General features: G+C 41.8%; 1 protein-coding gene across 1 annotated transcript in view; it reads left to right on the top strand.

The window, feature by feature from the left end:
* The window catches only part of LOC112115977 (SH3-containing GRB2-like protein 3-interacting protein 1), a 134,189-nt gene that overhangs the window by 32,726 nt on the left and 82,178 nt on the right, over positions 1–19,285 (top strand). Inside the window, exon 3 of the mRNA XM_024213234.3 lies at positions 12,341–12,425. Coding sequence (XP_024069002.1) covers positions 12,341–12,425 — 85 coding nt within the window. The remainder of the gene's footprint in view (positions 1–12,340; positions 12,426–19,285) is intronic.

Here is a 19,285-nt window from a genome sequence, read left to right as displayed (position 1 = left end):
CTGTAACAGTTTCCTTTATCCAACTGTGCCTGTGCTCGGCATCATACTTGGTGTATGTAAGATCGCGCTGACCTGAGAATCTCTGCAGCCCTACATAATCAAACTCTTATGTAATATAGTAATTACGGAAAGATGCAATAAACATGTCTCGGAATGACTGACCCAGACCCAGAAGTAATTTTCTATGTTTAATGGTGGTGGTATTTTTTTAAAGTACAACTGTAGAGAACAATCACAACATAAAAGGACTCCTCGTAAATATATAGATTGCATCCCATGTGCTCCTCAACAAAGAGTGGGGGAGGGGGAAATGAGCTTTGCAGTGTGCCTATAAAGTTAACAAATCTGGACCTACAGCAGGTGCAGTTTCCAAAACGGATGACCCCTCACAGACAGTCCCCTACCAGCAGCTCCTTCTCCTTTAGATGCGGGGCCAAAATGTTTTGTATTCAGAATAGTTGTAATTATTTGCATAAACGGCAAATATATTAATTCCCCTATAATTTTCTAGTGCTATGTAAAGAGGTGTGTTATGAGAGCCTCTTCTTCCTCTCTTTTTCTGAATAGCTCTCTCATGCCCACGTTCCTACCTTAGGCAAAACCTACAGTGTGTGGTTTCCAGAAGCAGTAAAGAGATTTATTTTCCCTTTCACAGTAGAGAACACCTGTCTCAGAAGTTTCACAGTGTAGTAGGGTCATTGGGCATATTCTCAAGCTCTACTGAATTACTCCTCAGAAAGGTGTTCTTCACTATACTGATGTAACTTTAGCACCCTCATGGCCAAGATGGAGTCTGCTCTGCAGGCAGCTCTGGCCAAGAGAAGGCGCGTGCAGGAATGCAGCAGGAAAAATCCCTTCCACCCCAGGGGCACTGGTTCTAAACCCCCCAGAGTGAACACCCCTCCCCACCCCCAGGAAAAGTACAATGGATATAATAAGAAAGGGAAATATTTCTTTACAGAGGGATGAGAGGAGAAAAGCAACAAGGGGAAATATAGGGGGAGCAGTAAAACCAGGTTGCATCCAAACCAAGGCCCCACGGGCCCAGTGGTAGCACAGTCCGGAAGGGCAGACACTGAGCAATGTGTCTGCACACAGAGTTCAGGAGTCCTGAGCAAAGTTCCAGTCCAGTAGTGAGTCTTGGGTGCTCCTGGTCATCTTCGGCGCCAGTGAACTTTCCCCAACAAACCCCTCCGGTGCCCTCTTCTGCTGCTCTCTGCAAAGCCACACATAGCGACCACCTCCCTACTTAACTAGCTAGCAGCCTCCCTCCTTGTTCCCAATGCAGAGTCCCAAGCCCCAGTACTCACAGTCCCATACAGCTCTGGGCAGCGGTGATACTGGGTCCAGCTCCAGCCTGTCCTTCTCGGGCAATTCCTCCCTGGCACAGTGCTCCTCCTGGCTCCTGTCCTGGGGTGTCCCCTATCGGCCGCCCTGTCCTCCCCAGGCTTCAGGCAGGTTCTCTGCTGCTTCCTTTGTGAGGGCCTGCGGGCTGCTGCCACCTCTCTCTCCCACTAAGCTCCAGAGCCACACCCTGGAGTTTTCGTCCTTTTTTCTCATTCCCCCACTCGGAAAAAGATTTAAAGGGGCCATGCTCTCTAAACCCCAAAGGGGTTACACTGAGTGTGAAATGAAGTTCTACTTGCTGGCCTTTCTGTTCTTGTAAACAGATTCCTATTCTATTCGTTATTAGTGGTTGTACCTAAAATCATAGAACCACAGGGTTAGAAGGGACCACAAGGGTCATCTAGTCTAACCCCCCTGGCAATATGCAGGATTTGTTGTGTCTAAACCATCCAAGACAGATGAGTATCCAGCCTCCTTTTGAAAACCTCCAGTGAAGGAGCTTCTGCAACCTCCCCAGGCAGTCTTTTCCATTGTCTTACAGTTAGGAAGTTTCCCCTGAGATTTAAACTAAATCTGCTATGCTGTAGTTTGAACCCATTGCCTCTTGTCCTGCCCTCTGCGGCAGGAGAGAACATCTTTTCTCCATGTTTTTTTATGGCAGCCTTTCAAGTATTTGAAGACTGCTAGCATGTCCCCCCTTAATCTCCTCTTTTCCAAACTAAACATACACAGTTCCTTCAGCCTTTGCTCATAGGGCTTGCATTCCATCCCTTTGATTGTCTTTGTCGCTCACCTCTGGATCATTTCCAGTTTCTCTACATCATTTCTATACATTGCTGACCAAAACTGGACACAGTACTCCAGCTGAGGTCTAACCAGTGCTGAATAGAGTGTACTATCACCTCCCGTGACTTGCATGCTATGCCTCTGTTATTGCAACCTAAAGTTCCTTTTTTTTGCATTGTTGACACATGTTGAGGTTATGATCCACCACAACTCCCAGATCCTCTCAGCAGTGCTGCTTGCCAAGCCAGTTATCACCCATTCTGTATTTGCATCTTTGTTGAATTTCATTTCGTCGTCTATAGCCCAGTTCTCCAGTTTATTCAGATCCCTTTGAATTTTAGCTCTATCCGCCAAAGTGTTTCCAATCCCCCCCACCAGTTTTGTGTCATCTGCAAACCTGATCAGTATGCTCTCTATTCCTACATCCAGGTCATTAATAAAGATGTTAAATAACACCAGACCCAGAACAGATCCCTGTGGAATCCCCCTCAAGACCTCCTTCCAATCTGACATCATTCCATTTAATAGTTACTCTTTTTTTTTTTGGTTGTTTAACCAATTATGTATCCATTTAATGGTAGTTGTGCAAGCCTGCATTTCTCCAGCTTACTTATCAGAATGTCATGTGGGACTGTGTCAAAACCCTTGCTAAAGTCCAGGTATATTATGTCTACTGCATTCCCCCATCCACCAAATCAGTTACTCTGTCAAAGAAGCTGGTTTGGCATGATTTATTCTTAGTAAATTCATGCTGACTACTTAGTGTACTGTTGGAGACGTGGATTCAAAACGGGGGGGTTGTTTTCTTTATAAAAAAAAAATCATACCACGTGTAGTATCATAGTACCCTATTGTTGCTGCTTTTGTTTCACAAAATGACTACAAAATATTTTATTTACCCCATAGGGTTACTTAATAAAATCAGGGTTCCAGTGTCCTCCCTATGTGCTAAGCAACTGTCTCAATGGGACCCCAGCACAAGTCCCCTCTCTCACACATAAATATTGAAGGACTTTATGGAACAAATAAAGCCTTGCCTTGTGCCTTGAAGGTTGACAAACTCATTCTGTTGGATTAGAAGGTGCAAATTCCATAGATGCGATCCTTCAGTTTAAGACGTCCTGCCATGTGGGCATCAGCAGCAAAAGGCCCTGAGCACATCTTAACTTTCATGGTGGGGCACTAAGGATAAGGCAGTCTCTCAAATACCTGGCAAAATCCATGTTCCATTGAGTCAATGGCAAAACTTCCACAGACTTCTGTAGGTGCCAGGATTTCACCCCCAAGTTCTAGACCTTTCAAGTTAGTACAAAACTTAGTGGCTCATATAGGTGTGGTAAATGCTGTTTCCTGTAATTGGTAATGATGCTCTGTTTTTAAAATGTTGAATCTAGGCTGATTTTTATACCACTGCACTTCTTGAAATCTGTCACCGAGAGGATACTAAGGGCTGGTCTACACTGGGGGGGGAGGGGGAATTGATCCAAGATACGCAACTTCGACTTCAGCTACGCGAATATCTTGGATCGAATTACCTGGGGTCCAGACGGCGCGGGATCGACGGCCGCGGCTCCCCCGTCGACTGCGCTACCGCCGCTCGCTCTGTTGGAGTTCTGGAGTCAACAGTGAGCGCGTTCGGGGATCGATATATCGCGTCTTAACGAGACGCAATATATCGATCCCGGATAAATCGATTGCTACCCGCCGATACGGCGGGTAGTGAAGACGTACCCTAAGAGATTAACTTAATGTTTCATTTTGAGGTTAAAAACTAAGCCCAATGCTAGCCCATGTGATTTTGACATTATGCAGAGAAAACTAGTGTTTAGACATACTTACTGAAATTTGTAACAGAAACTATCAACAAATGCAGAATGTCAGGGAATATTGAAATGAATTGCAACTCAAGGACACATTCAAAGTAAGCAGTGTAGCGAAAAATAAAGCATCAATCATACGAGTTGAAAACGAGCACTTTGGCTTGCAGAATGAACATAATAAAAGCATTCCTTGGCTGGCGCTGTGTGTCGTCCTCTGCACTAATTTTGTCATTTGAAATATGTAAAGATTAGATAAATTGAATTTACTTCTGCAGAATCATTGTCAGGCCTTTCCTTACAGAAGAACATTATGTGACACACAAAGAATATTTGAGAACTGGATATGAAGAAAACGGTATCAAGAGGGGTAAATAAGATGCTAGAGTCTTTGGCTACCTGACGGTAGCCAGGAGAAAAACATTTCATACAAAGAAAAGAGCAAGTGGAATTTTACTTTGGGATTTCTCCTGCAGGCCGTTCACATCAATATCTGCACAAAAGGACCTGACCAACGGCCATTTTTTAGTTCTCGGTTTTGTCAGCTATAACATTTATTCTTAATTCTCATATGTAAAATACCACAAATATGCGCAGTGTTTTACAATAGAGACTAGAAGAAAATATTCATGCCCGAAAGGGGAGTTAGTGTAGTGGACTTTACCAAGGTTGAGGGGGGAGGGGAAAAAAGAGAGGGAGCGTGCCTAAAGTTAGGCTCCTAGATCTATAGTCAGGCATATAAATACGTGGCCAGGTTTTCAAGGGGAACTGTCGGGTGCTCAGCATTTTTGAAATCTGGCCTCATATTTATATGCCTGAATATGGAATTAGGAGCCTACATTTTGGCTCTGATTTTTGAAAATCTTAGCCTATCCATCCAAGAGACCTGGCAGTAGTATGGAATAGGAAATACAACTGGCTGTGTCCAGTTATGGCACATGTAGTATGGGCTGTGACTTTACGACAGTTCTGGTCTGTTTGTTGGAACCTGGGTTGTGCCTCCTTGTGTACGTTAGGGTATCCACCTCTGAGATTCAAATAACCGGAACATCTAGGTCAATCCTGAGCCCATAAAACTGGACAGCTGGCAGTGTATACTAAGCATCCTTACAGATTTCCCAGGACAGCTACCTCGAAAAAGGGATGATCCTGGGAAAACCTGGATAGGTGACAACCCTCATGTGGGTTTGTTACCTCAATGTCTGGTAAAGCTCTCAATACAAAGTCAGCAACATTTATTAGAATAATCCTGTAGTTATGGCACAGGACTGGAATCGCGAGATGTCCATTAAATTTCCAGCTCTGCCACAGATTTCCTGTGTGATCTTGGGCAAGTCATTTGAACTGTGTAACAGTTTATCTTCTGTAAAATGAGTATAACAGATGTATACTCACAGGAATACTGAGAGGTGCTTGGATACTAATTATTACAGAGACTCTCATAAGTACCTAAACAAGTTGACAGTCTGAGTGAAGACATGAGGAGGAAGGGTGGTGAATATTGGTGTAAGGATAGAAAAGACAAGAGTTTACAGCAATAGGATTGTGCGATTGCTTAAGCTGGTAATAATGCCATTAAGAGTCATATATGATTAACTTTTTTGTGAATTAATTTTGAAGTCATCTATTCTTTTGTGTACATGATTCTGCATATGCACTAATGACTTATTTTTGCTGAAAATGTTTCAGGACTATTTTAATACACAGCAAAGCGGGGTATAATTATGTCCCCATTCATTATGTGCTGTTGGATTTACCTTCAGTTACTCAGTTCCCAAAGGTGATCATTATCATGTCATTTCCTATTTACTGGCAATAGTATTTTTATATTCCTGTATGCTGATGGGAATGTATTAGTGTTGAATAGCATTCTGCTACAGTGGTGTCCAAACATTTTTCATAATGTCAACCTAATTTTCTCTGAGGCAATCTCTGTATCAACACATGCCCTCCTATTTGCCATCCCATAACATTCTTGTACAACTATAGCAATTACTTAGAAAAGTAAAGTTAGGGGGAAGCAGAGAATATATTTTTACCTGTATTTTAAGGCATCTTAGGAGCTGGAAATAAGGAGGAGGAGCTAACTCCATGTGACCAACTGCCTCTCCTTTTGACTACAGTTTGTGAATCTCTGCTCTTCTCCATACTGAGTAACTCTAATGCATGTATGCACTATGTACGATACTACAGACACTGAAGAAGTGAGGTTTTTACCCACGAAAGCTTATGCCCAAATAAATCTGTTAGTCTTTAAGGTGCCACCAGACTCCTTGTTGTTTTTGTAGATACGACAGACAATACATCAGTTATGTAATTGTCTAAAATTGTTACTATACGAATAAAAATAAATATCCAATTTCCCTATTATATCTTAGTAAAATATAACTAGTACTTAATTAGTGGAATACCCAGCATTTCAGTCTTTCCTGATTAAAAATACCAGTCCTCAATGAATGTTTCCATGCTAACACATTGCATTATGCTAAAATAAATTTGTTTGTTTTGCATTAATGTAGTGAAATGTTTGAATTTAATTCCTGAATCTTTGAAAAAAATCTGCTTTTAAAAAAAATCTGTTATGAAAACTGGTGGAGAATTTAGACTGAAATTAACATTTATTGAAAACAAAAACATTATTTTTGTTTCCCACTAAAAGTCAAGTATATACCTGATATACTCTTGATTTAATTGGTGTTAGCAACTATACATAATAAAAGGAAAAAGGGAATTGGTATAGGGATCAGTTTTCAAAACAATTAACCTCTATACTGAGCTGTTTTACACATTTAAGGGTATGGATAATTTTCATACAAGGATATGTGTTGTCTCCACATCTAAGCCAGCATAGGTATATTGGAGCATGGTTTGATAGTGTTCCTTGTAGAAAAGAAACGGGTCTGTTAGGATGATTCTTTTTGCTGCTACTGGATCTAGGCAAAACCTTATAATTCCCTAGCTCACTAACTAACTAAACTCAGTTTGTGCTGTCTGGAGTCACCAAACAAGGTCTCTGAGTTGTGGCATAGACCATGACCACTGATTGCACTACAGGTTTGACCAACAAAATGTACTTCATCAGAGCCTGAATGATACACAGATAGTGACTTCCAGCTGAGACCAGATTTAACACAGGTCAGGCTCATCTGGCCAAGGAGAAGGATCTCCTTGGCCCAACTAGTAGATCAGCTAATTTTGAACCTGACCTAATGCAGGAGTGTGCAGGATAACATACATACAGGGAGTGCAGCTGCGAGATGGGGGATTCAGCTAATTGGCAGTCTGCTTTAATACCTAGCCATCACTTTAAAAGCTGCTGCCTGAAGATTAAAATGGTCTCAGGAAGTGTCAAGTCTGTCATTGCCCAAGGATGGAATTTCATTACTTAGAATTTTTTTTTAAGAAGTGTTTGGGACTGGGACAGCTCATTAAAATACATTTACGAGGCCAGGACTTCCTTTGTGAAAGGCAGGGAAGCATTTCAATATTAGATAGTAGAAGCAGGGTAGATGCCCAGGTGAAAAGATAGTCCTGCAGTGCTGAATGCCTTTTTCAACCTGCATAGAGAGGCCCATTGGGAATAGACTGTCACAAGTGACCTAGCAGAGGCTGGCATGGCATCAGGACTGCCCAAGCCATGAGTTATAAACTCTAAATAAACCCCTGAAACTTATTTTCAGCCTGAAATGCCACCAAATCTATTCCCAGTGCACTTCTGCAACATGATCATTACAGCACCATTGTGAGTAGCAGTCAGCCCTGAAAAGAGTAAGAAATTCACAGGAAAATACTCCAAGGCGGTGATATCACAGCTGCCATTTTGTAGAAAGTTGCTTGTGCTGTCACCAGGCACGTTATCCCCTTTCTCCTAACAACAAAAATAATCCACGTCAGCAAAGTTGTCAGTTATTGCCTTTAGCTGGTCTGAAACACCCAGTCACTGATCAAGTTAGTCTTCTGCCCTTGCTGCTTCTGTGATGTCTGATACCACTCTGCATAACGCTACTGGGCAAAGGGCATAGACTGTATCTTTAAATACTAAATAGGGGTAAAGCGAATTTAATGTCCCATAAAAGAGAAGTATCAGTGCAAAAGTTGACTAAGCACTACTAGTTGCTCTAGGGGTTTTTTTTGTGCCAAATACAAATTTGGCTAAGAGTGGAACATCACTGTATATCATAAGTATCTTGGAATTGGAACTGGGACGCCATACATGTGTGATACCTTTAAAGGTGAGTCAAACATGAGTGATGTGGAAGAAACATCGGTTTTAGCATGATGATCTTAGAGAAAATATTCAGGAACAGTACATCCTTCCATGAAGATTACCCCTGTAATGCTGAAGAGGTCAGTATTTGCATGGATTAGCTGTTTTGTAATTCCTGACTGGTGTATTAAAGCAGCCACTGCGGCGCTTTATTTCTGCATTTAAACTTCCAAACTAACGTTTATCTTGTGAATCAGGCTTGAAATTCTCTGTTCAGGATTGAGTCTGGCTTTAGGATGTTTCAGGCCTCCAGTGAAGTTATTTTTTGGGGAGGTGAGGCTGTCCCTCAGTTTCTTTACACCCTTTCTTCTCTGGAGTTGGTACCATGTATTTTGATCCTAAGCTAATGAAGCAACTCATCAGTGTGCTGAGACATCCCACATACTTGGTGATGCGCTCTATCTTGAGGGTGGCCCTCTGCCCACAACTACAGGTTTTGCAGGTCCCAAAATCTTGCTCCATTCACGATGGTTAATTCCCTGTGCTCCTCATCATACCTTCTTTTAGGCTTTGTGTTCTAATCCCCATCACTATTAACACTATACTGACAGGTCAAGTTTCTTGATATAAAATAGAATATAAAACTTTTTAATTGTATAAGTATTCATTTTAGTCTTCCCAGGCCCCTGGAGACTTCTGATACACATTGGGTATGTTCAGTCACACACATCACATGTGTTAGTATTAGCACTCAAGGACACTAATTTAATTCACATATTAGCAACATGCAGCTAGATTCAAAAGAACACAGTACATTGGGTGCTGAGATCTTCTGAAAATCTATCCAGAAGTGTTGTCATGGGAACTGCTGGGTGTTAGTACTTTTGAAAATCTGGCCCATAAAACTATAGAAGAGGCGTTTCAGATAACCATCTTTTTAGATGTGGTCTTTGCTGACCACCTCTCACCCCATCAATGGCCTGTTTGCTAATGCAACTACAGTGACTTTTCTGTAAAAGTAACAGTAGGTAGGTATTTAGGTATCCTAACTCTTTAATTTAGTGTGTTTCATCTTCTTTAAAACAATAATTTGGACTATCGCCCATTTTGATCTTTTCATCTCTTCCCATCCATTCTCTTCCCTTTACCTGCACGTGCTTCCCTATTCCATAATCACTGGTTCCCTTTTCATGCTGCCTGTTTTTTTTCTCTCCTGCTGCTCCTTTTGTTGGTGGGCTCTGGTCCTCCTTGTGACTCCTGGCTCCTGTACCTCTGGGACTCTTGATCATGGATGGCACCTCCACTCATGCTGGTGGAATGGTGGCTCAGAGTACAAACTCCTGTAAAAACAACTGTAAACAAAGGAGAGTAGTTGGCACTACGGGACATACCAGCTCGTGGTTCACCAAGAGCTGGTATGTCACATAGTGCCAACTACTCTCCTTTGTTTACAGCTGTTTTTACAGGAATTTGTACTCTGAGCCACCATCCCACCAGCATGACTGGAGGTGCCATCCATGATCAAGTGCTCATGTATCACCAGATGTCCATGGGTCCCAGTATAAGAACCACTAGTTTAACAAATCCGTGGCCACCAAGCATAGGCGCTGAGTTTTTTTCTTTTCCTCAGGGGGTGCTCCACCCCAAGGCCCCGCCCTTGCTCCACCTCTCTGTCCCGCTCTGCCCCCACCCACTTGCTGCTCTCCGCCCTCCCCCAAGTCCCTCCCCCAGCCACCAAACAGCTGATAGGGGGTGCTGCCAAACAGATGTGGCTGGTGGATGCTGAGCACCCACTAGTTTTTTTTCCGGGGTGCTCCAGCCCCGGAGCACCCTAGAGTTGGCGCCTGTGCCATGAAGAACTTCATAGTTGTAACTGCTGCATATCATGGCTAGTCAGAACTTTAGATATACAGGCCACCAACCACATGAGCAACACCAGTTTCGTATACACATAAATCATATTAAATAGGGAGGTTATATCGCATATTACTTACTGACTTCGCAATAGGCATAAAGGATTGAAGGACAAAAGGCCTCAACTTGCACAGTCAAGCTATAAATCTCACATTTTAGCAAATTAATTTTGAGAAATGTGCCTGAGAACCAAATGGCCACATTTGTAAGACAGTGGGTTGAAAAATACCAGCTTAACCTGCTGACAGCAGCGGGCAAAATCTTGCAGTCCTTCAGAACTCTTGTTTGAAGTTTTGAGATTTTGTGTAAGGACTGAATGAGGACCTTGTGTTTGGCCCATCGAAAATAGGAGAGATTTTGTTAGATCTGAAAAGTAGTTTGAGATATGACATAATATAAATAATGTAGGGAGCAAAATTCAGACTGGGTGATCTAAATAGCCTTCTATAGCCCTCCTTATCGATGGATCAAATCTGGAAACCCTAAAACTGCTTTTGCTCTATCCTGACTCAGAATTCATTGAAGTCAGTGAGAATTAGTAGGTTTCAGAGTAGCAGCCGTGTTAGTCTGTATCCGCAAAAAGAACAGGAGTACTTGTGGCACCTTAGAGACTAACAAATTTATTAGAGCATAAGCTTTCGTGGGCTACAGCCCACTTCTTCGGATGCAGAATTAGTACTAAGTAAGGATACACTTAGCCAAATCCTGAAGTCATTAGTGTATCTATGACCACGCTTCACAGTTGCTATTATTTTTAGTACTTGGAATGGGCTGTTTATATTTTGGAAAGATTACCATTCGTTTGCCTTAAGGTAAAGATTACCATCAGAGCAGAAATACTTAATGGCTCTTGTTTTGAATGACAGAGACTAAGATGTGTGCCGTAATCTAGATTCCAGAAGGGAGCCTAGCATGCAGATGTTTGAATACATGAGAGGTGTTTTACTTAGTTAGATAGGAAGGACCACTTGAGCTGTAAGTTTCTCTGCAACAGGTTTGACTAGCATTTCAGTGCTCCAAACAAGCACTTGTAACTGCTTTCTCTGCTTCACCCCTCAATCCTCTGGTAGCAGTTGCTGTTACAGCACCCTTTTTCCAGCAAGATAAGCAGATTGCACAGGCACTGTTTTGTAGATAAACCATCAGGGAATATTCAAGAAGCAAGGTGAAGGAGCACTTTGTGTCTAGGGGTGGAATGAAGGGTATCATTGTAGCAACAGAAGTCTGAGTACAAGAGGGTCAAAATTACTCCCTACCTAAAGTATCCTTCATACAATGTGGCAGGTTGGATACACAAACTTTGTTTTTTGGTTGTTTTCTTTGATGGCTAATTTACATTCTATAATACTTATAATACAAGCATCTACTGTGCTTAATTTGTGCCAGGGCTTGCAAGGGCTGAGCCCCGATACCTCTAGGCTTGGCAGTTCATAGCCCCGGCACCTCTGGGCTTCCTGCGTCAGTTATGAATGTAAAAAAAATTACTTGAGCCCCGGCATCTCTATCATTACAAATTAAGCACTGACCATACAGAATGATATATAGTATATTGATCTATTGGCAAGGCTGAAATGGTAATTGTGTATGGATGTTTTTGCTTCCATGTGGCTTAAAAAAAAAAAAGCAGACCCACCCCCACACACCCCCTTCCACACACATACACATGTATAAAATGTTACTATGGATATATGAAAAGCATGATGATGGTAGAAGTATTGTGTGCTCTTCTGAACTTTTGACACAAGCTAGTTTGTAAGCTAGTTTGAGCATTTTACTCCTTAAAATGTATTTCAGTGGTCTAATAATCTGTCGTGGCGTACTGTATTTTTTAATGAAATTCTGTCTTAATACCAAAAATTAATATGGATGATTAAAACTGTTGACCATAATTACTGAGTGACATGTGATGTTCAATAAATATGGAATAAAGTAATAGATATTTTTAGATGAACTGGTAAAAGGTATGAGTACACCTCTACCCCGATATAACGCAACCCAATAGAACACGAATTTGGATATAACGCAGTAAAGCAGTGCTCGGGGGGGAGGGCTGCACACTCTGGCGGATCAGAGCAAGTTCGATATAATGCGGTTTCACCTATAACGCGGTAAGATTTTTTTTGGCTCCCGAGAACAGCGTTATATAGGGATAGAGGTGTATGTATTAGCTGTAAAACCCTATCTGTTTTTAATTACAGCTGCTAATGGAGCATGTGACCTTTATTTTAGCATTATTTATTTTAGCACGATATTAATATCTCCCTCTGAGTCATCTTCATTTTGTTCACAGGATTGAAAAAGCGTACAAGGAAGGCCTTTGGAATACGGAAGAAGGAAAAGGACACTGATTCCACGTAAGTCTGCAATACAACTTCATGTATTTGTGAATGACTGAAATGTTTATACCAGGACATTGTAGAAGTGCTCTATACACTTGACATATGTTGTATACATTACTATTCAAAACTGTCAGTGCAGTATTCAACAATACATTTTAAAATATTTCCCTTAGCTAAAGGATGAAGCAACGTAACTTACTTGAAGGTGGACCTGGACAAATTTATGAATAAGGATTATATGGCAGGATTGCCTGCAGTAGCACGAGACTCAAGGAACCAGGGGATCCATTCTAATCCTGTGTCCTATGTTCATATTAATCTAGTAGCCAAATGAATGTGATGCTTGTTTCCATCTAATGTTGTAGGGACAATTTAGTTTCAGGCACGTTTCCCGATTGTGGCGGTGATGGTGTGCAAATTAGAGGAATATTACTGCTGTGAGTGTCTCTGTCTAAACTACCAACTTGCATGTGGTCTGCTGAGAATCCTCTTTAGATGCACCATCCATTTAAATATGCTTTCTTAACAGGTCAAGGCCAGTCCTTGGAGTAGTAAAACACTCAACTGGCTTTGTATTTATGTGCTTTCAGAAGTAGTTATGGCTCAAGGTGATGTTTCATTGCTGGGAGTAGATGATGCTCATGCATAATAGGATTACTAATTCTTAAGGGTTCTCGCTGTTAAGCTGGCTTGTTCTAAGTACTGTTTTCATTTCATGGAAAACATTCAATTTCTGCAGCCACTTAGGGGAAGTGGCATATATTTTAGTGTGCTCCTTTTCAAGTATATGATTTTGTCCTAATGCTGCAACATGCTGTAGGGTTCTTTGGTAAGGGATATACCATTATAATAAGTGTATTTTGGAAAAGTTTTAATTGAAAACATACCTTGTTCAACTAGAATCATAAATGAAAGAGCAACAGAAGAAGACTACAGAAAATGTCACCTGCTGTACAACTGAGCGTACAGCAACCTCTGGAGGAGTGATACACTTATAGAAGAAAGTGTGGGTGGGTGGGGGTAGGGAATTAAGGCTTCTCAGATGTGCTTAACTTTTGACAATGGAGAAATCCATATTATTTTGCCCAGATAAAATGTGTCACATAAGGTTGCTACCTCTGAGGTACAAAAAATAAGGAACATCTGGGATATTCCTGAGCCCATAAAATTGGACAGTTGGCCATGTATACTGAACATCCTTACAGACTTCCCAGGACAGTCACCTCAAAAAAGGGATGATCCTGGGAAAACCTGGACGGGTGGCAACACTAATACCACAGTCACATGGTTGCTAAATTATCTGATACCGATGTGACCATCACTAGAACTCGGTGAACATATCCAGCATTTCCTGGACAGATTGTGCTTTTGATTACAACATCCTCCATCTGACTTCCACCTAGTGAGGACCATTTTAATCTGCAGTTGAGGTGCCATAGGAACCCTGTTGCTGAAATCTGCCCAGCAGATGCACTGATTCAATGCATCCCTATGCATACCCTGGCTATGTCCCCTTTTTAGCCACTGTCATCTCTTTAGGTGGTGCTGACCAGCTTCCCTTCCCTTTGATGAAAGGGAGGTTGTGGATAATTAGTATCCTGGTGTAGGCCTTTGAGCAGTCTTTCCAGAAGACAGCTTACAGAATCTAGCCCCTTGTTTGCAACAGTATTTCTATAGGTCGTTAGAGGGCTCTGTGCTGCTTCTGATTTTGCCAGTTCTCCGCTTCTGCTTGATGTTGCTGTGTCACTGAGATCCACATCGAAATGGGGCTAGTTGTAGGATTTTGCTGCCATAGGCAAAGTGGAGAATAATAAATATGTTGTTTCCAATTTACATTTTGATGCCGCAGGCAATGGCTTCTTCTGCCTTCAAAAAGAGGAGGTGAAGTTCCCGTACATCTTCATCAGTAACCTGAAAATACCTGTGCAAGCCGTTAATCCCTGGAAATCTGTGCTTCAAGCAAAGCGAAAAGGCCTGTATTAAAAAAAAAAAAAAAAAAAAAAAAAAAAAAAAAAAAAATTGGGCCATTGCATCAGCAAAATGGTAACAACTGTTATATTGCAACCTTTGCTTGTGAATGGGTTGCTTAGCAACAGATACCACAGACTCAAACCAACTACTTGAACTCTTTGAAATTGACTAGGGAACAGCATGTGAGCCTCTGAGCTGTCTCAAATAACAGCTATGAGGCAGGTGAGTAGGGTGACCAGATGTCCCGACTTTATAGGGACAGTCTCGATTTTGGGGGGCTTTTTCTTATATAGGCACCTATTACCCACCACCCCCTGTTCTGATTTTTTACACTTGCTATCTGGTCACCCTTCAGGTGAGGCAAGTCGAGAAGAGATGGGATGAAGGCAAAGAGATGGGGAGGTAGATGACAATAGTGAGAAGGGGAAGGGAACAGACAGATAAAACTAAAGAAATGGGGGGGAAAAGCAAGTAGCCATGAGGTGGTAGAGGTGGGCTGGGATGGGTAGAACAGAAATAAAAGGAAAAGGCAGTGAATAAAAAGTGGATTGGAGTCAGAAATAAGACAATAATATGAAAAATGGTAGAGGGGTGGTTTAAAAACACAGAGAACCTAAAACACAAAACAAAATCTGGAGTGATTTAGTAAGAGAACATGAGATGCATACTTAAATGCCTATTTGTCAGCCAGCCCGACTACAAAGACACCCACATAGGTCATATGTAGTTTCATTTATAATTTATCATAAAGATACAGGAAACAAAGACCATAAATATTTTTTGCTTAAATAAAATCAATGAAACGAACATCTAGTTACTACATTGTATCTAACCAGTTGCACAACATAATTCAAGCAATTAATTTCAAATGATGTGTTTTTATAGAGGCTGTAGGAACGCTGATGAAAGAGTTAAGATAATGACTCCTGAAGAGGATGTTTTTGATAATGAGCTGGTAGGAGAGACTATATTAGGGAAAACACTTTAATTAGCAAGCTACGGAGGTGGCTTATCTTCCTGCTTTGATGGAGTGGGTGGGGTGATTTTTTTTTTTTTCCTTTTGAGGGTGCCATAGCATAGAAGTTAGTAGGATGGAAACAATGGCAACCATAAGCAGTAATTATGCTAATGTGTCCATTGTAAAACTTGGTAGTGCTAATACTTGAGCAAAAGGAGAATACTCATTAGCTTGTAGCTGCAGAACCACAAATATCTACTTCCTCGGCCTCCAACCACTAGAAAATGTGGGACTACATCTTTTGTCATTCACTACTCCCCACTTCCTCACTTCCTTTGAGTTTGTCTACCAGTCTAGCTTCTATTTCGTTATGCATGCATGAGGCCCTGCCCTCAATAGAATTCACCCCAAAATGAGATCCTACAAGTGTTCTCACGCTCTGCCTTTCCTTTCCATGGGTCGGCTGACTCCCATGCACGGAGCAGTAGGAATGTCCTACTGCCATTGTGGCAGTTATTGGAATTTTTTTTAAAACATGCTTGTCGTAAGTGTAATGAGTGCTTTTTGGCTCACAGTGCAGAGACAGCATAGCATGAGAGTGGAAGACACACTTATTTGTCAGTCTCTTTGTAACGAGGCTGGCACCCACCTTTCGCGAGTGCCCCCTTCTGATTGGGCGTGTCTATGTTCTTTTGGTCTGGAGACCCCTTTCAGTGGTTCTCAGGTGGGTTTTCATTGACTCAGCCCTCCGGCCGAGTCATACTGTCTGCACATTAGCCAGCACAAACTCCTTCTTCGGTATATAGTCCACAGGGGCCTATCTCAGTACCCCTCTGGTGGTTTCTCTCTCTGGCCCTCCTTGGGCTTTAGTATTTAAGTAGTCCAGTCCTGATATGGGGCAGTATCCCCAGGGTTCCTCCCTGGAGACACTATCTTTCTGTAGCCCTCCCCAGGCTCAGTCCTTACTCAGTCCCTAGCAGCCAGACAGGAGCCTCTTGGTCCCCCTGTCCCTGCCAGCAGACTTAGCTGTCTGTAGTCCTGCTGCTCTTCCAGGCAGCCAGGCCTGCAGTCCATTCTTCTCCTGCTCCATGCAGCAACTAACTACTGCTCTGTTCTGCAGCTCCTTTTATATGGCCCTCCTGGGCCCTGATTGGCTGCTTCCCCTGCAGCCACTCTAGCCTGCTTGGAGGACCTCTCCACTGCTCCTTTCCTGGGATGGGTGTGGCAGAACCCTGAGGCCTCCAGCAGGGGGCCTTTGGGCCTGGTCCACCCCATCACACTCATGCAGTTCTAGACACTAGGGTACATTCTCTACTTCTACTCGTGCATTGGCAACTGTTATAGAAAAACATAACCCTTTGACAGAAAATTTAGAGCAAGGAGAAGGGCTCTCTATAGAGTCAGTAACAGGCCTCCTGTACTTAGTCCTTAATAGTAAGTATATGACTGTCATATTTGAAGACCCAAAATCAATCTAGGTAGGCTAGGGTCTTACATTGATGCCCATCACCATAGTGTCTGAGCTCCTGAGTAAAAAATTACAACAATGAGCGAGTCAGTAGTGAGATCAAGTATTCCTTATAGACATTAACAGGTTGAGTCTCTCCAGCTGAAGAGGCTCTGAAGTTTCTAATTATGTCTGTAACTGCTTTGAAAACATATCACCCATGGGCTTGAGGTATGAACAACTCAAGCAAAGTCAGTGAAAACTTGGATGAAGATGCCAACTCAAAATAGGCAACTTTAGTATTAACTAAGTTCAACAGTGCTTTAGTAATCCAATTTGCTTGATCATGCTAGTTTTTTCTGTAATTATAATCAAGGATTAATAGAATGAAATGTATATTTATAGCTAGATTTATTATAAAAGAATCTTGTTAACATTTCATAAATCTAACTGTGGATTGCGAAGGGATAATTCGCTCAGTCTGCAAGAGCACAGGTAACAGTGCACCGGGGACAAAGAGCAGGTGGCTTGACCTTGGCTGCATATGCTCAAATAAGGAGGAAAGTGGAGATGTCAATCGACTCCAACGTTTCCAAAAGGGAATGAAGCCATAAAAAGGGACAAACTCAATAAAGTAGAGGTGTGGAGAGGAGAGGAAACTGAACTGATTGCAATATTTTAAGCTGAGGACAGAAGGGAGACAGGAATCTATTGGCTGTATTGACACTGAATGCTGCTGTTAGTGTAGCCTGTTATTCTATTTAAAGTGAATTTTGTAATGTGGTAGTGGGTTCGGCTCTGGTGGCTACAGTTTCAAGCTGAACAGAGTGAAAGTCACCTCTGCTACTTGCTTCAGAGTTAGTCTCTCTAGTAGTGACCACACAGACATTCACAAGTACAAGGTCTAGAGTGTTTTACAAGTTTTATTAAAGTTATGATCATCCAAGCATATAGAAGTTCTATACAGACCTATGCACAAGTTACAAATATAGTTATACACACATCCTTAACAACAGTGTTAGGATCTGATGGGTCTCTCATGGCTTGATCATCAGTAGAGGGATGGTTCCTGCTGGAGTCTCTCAGAGGGAGCTCAATTTTCCTGTTCTGGGCATCCCCTTTTTATAATGTGATTCTGTCTATACCTACATTCTGCACATGTCCATAAAAGTGCCAACCCTCTTTTCTCTTATTGGTTTGTGTCCCCTGGAAACTTAAGGGACCCCAGTTTTCTATAGACTGTGTAAGTTCCCTTTATTCTCATTAGCATTGACACACAACCTGTATTCTGTGGATAAGACACATGTCAGAGACAGATGCGCCTTTACAGTATTTTTATGATCTAATATTAATCTTTTGGGTAATTGTTTGCAATCTTACCAGTTGGTACCTCTTTTCCCATAATCCTAGAGCATCGGGTTATTTCCTGGTCTCTTAAATAGCTAAGCTAAAATCTTGCAGGCCTCAACCTACAGGTTTTTGCATTTCAGCTTGTCTTACTCATGTCTAATACTTGGTTCCTCTAAATACTGATTAATCTTATACTTTTATAATCCTTCAAATTAACTCTAATTAACATACAATAAATATATGTAATATAACACATTAATCATAACATCACATAATAAATAAATAATAAACTAAAATAATTGGCTACATTAGGCACGAAGAGATGTAATTTGGAAGAACATACAGGAATTGTCCATTGGAAGAAGCTGCAGCAACAGTATTGATTCTTTTACCATAGCCACATCCCAAGAAGACCTATGGGCATGTCAGCAATCAGACACGATGCAGCTGTCACAGTTTCAGGATAATTGCATTTGTGTTTTTTCCCCTCCATGGTCCCTGAATGGCACCTACTTACAGATTTCCAGCTCCCAGCCATCACCTGTCTTGGGGGCAGACCCAGGCCTCACTCCCTCCTCACCAGGGGTTTTAAGGCTACACAGCTCCCTGGACTGCACTAAACAGAACGGTCCCTGTGCTTTGCTTTCTCTGAAGGCTAGACCGGTTTGTTGCCTGCAGTTGTAGGTTACCACACAGTTCCTTCTAAGCAGGCACATTTATTTTTAAGGTAAAAACATTACAGAGAAAATACATTAAAAGAACCTACATGCCTGCTTTAAAAGCTTAGCAGAGGTCACCCCAACTTCTTGTAGTTTTCAGTCCTTCAAAAACCACCATTGGGTTTCCCCCCATAATTACAAGTTCATATCTGTCTTAGATCCAGAACCAGAACAAAGGCTGGGAAGAGCAGCCATTTCTTTATACAGATTAGGCTTATCGGGTTATCAACAGACTAAGAGCCTCTCCTCAGAGCATAGCTTCAACAGGCTGGGTTTTTGCATAACCCATAGTTAGGTAATTTTCATTAACCTCTCCCAGGGATTCCCCAGGAAATCCACTTAACATTTATTGTCCCAAAAGTCTATATTTGTCTGGCACATTTTCAGTGTAGTCTTTTGAACTCCCAGTTTTTTCACTGGTCTCGTCTCT

Source organism: Terrapene carolina, unplaced genomic scaffold (genome assembly GCF_002925995.2).
Source record: "Terrapene carolina triunguis isolate 2854851 unplaced genomic scaffold, T_m_triunguis-2.0 Scaffold211, whole genome shotgun sequence".
Lineage (NCBI taxonomy): Eukaryota > Metazoa > Chordata > Testudines > Emydidae > Terrapene > Terrapene triunguis.
This window is presented reverse-complemented; position numbering and strand designations above follow the sequence as displayed.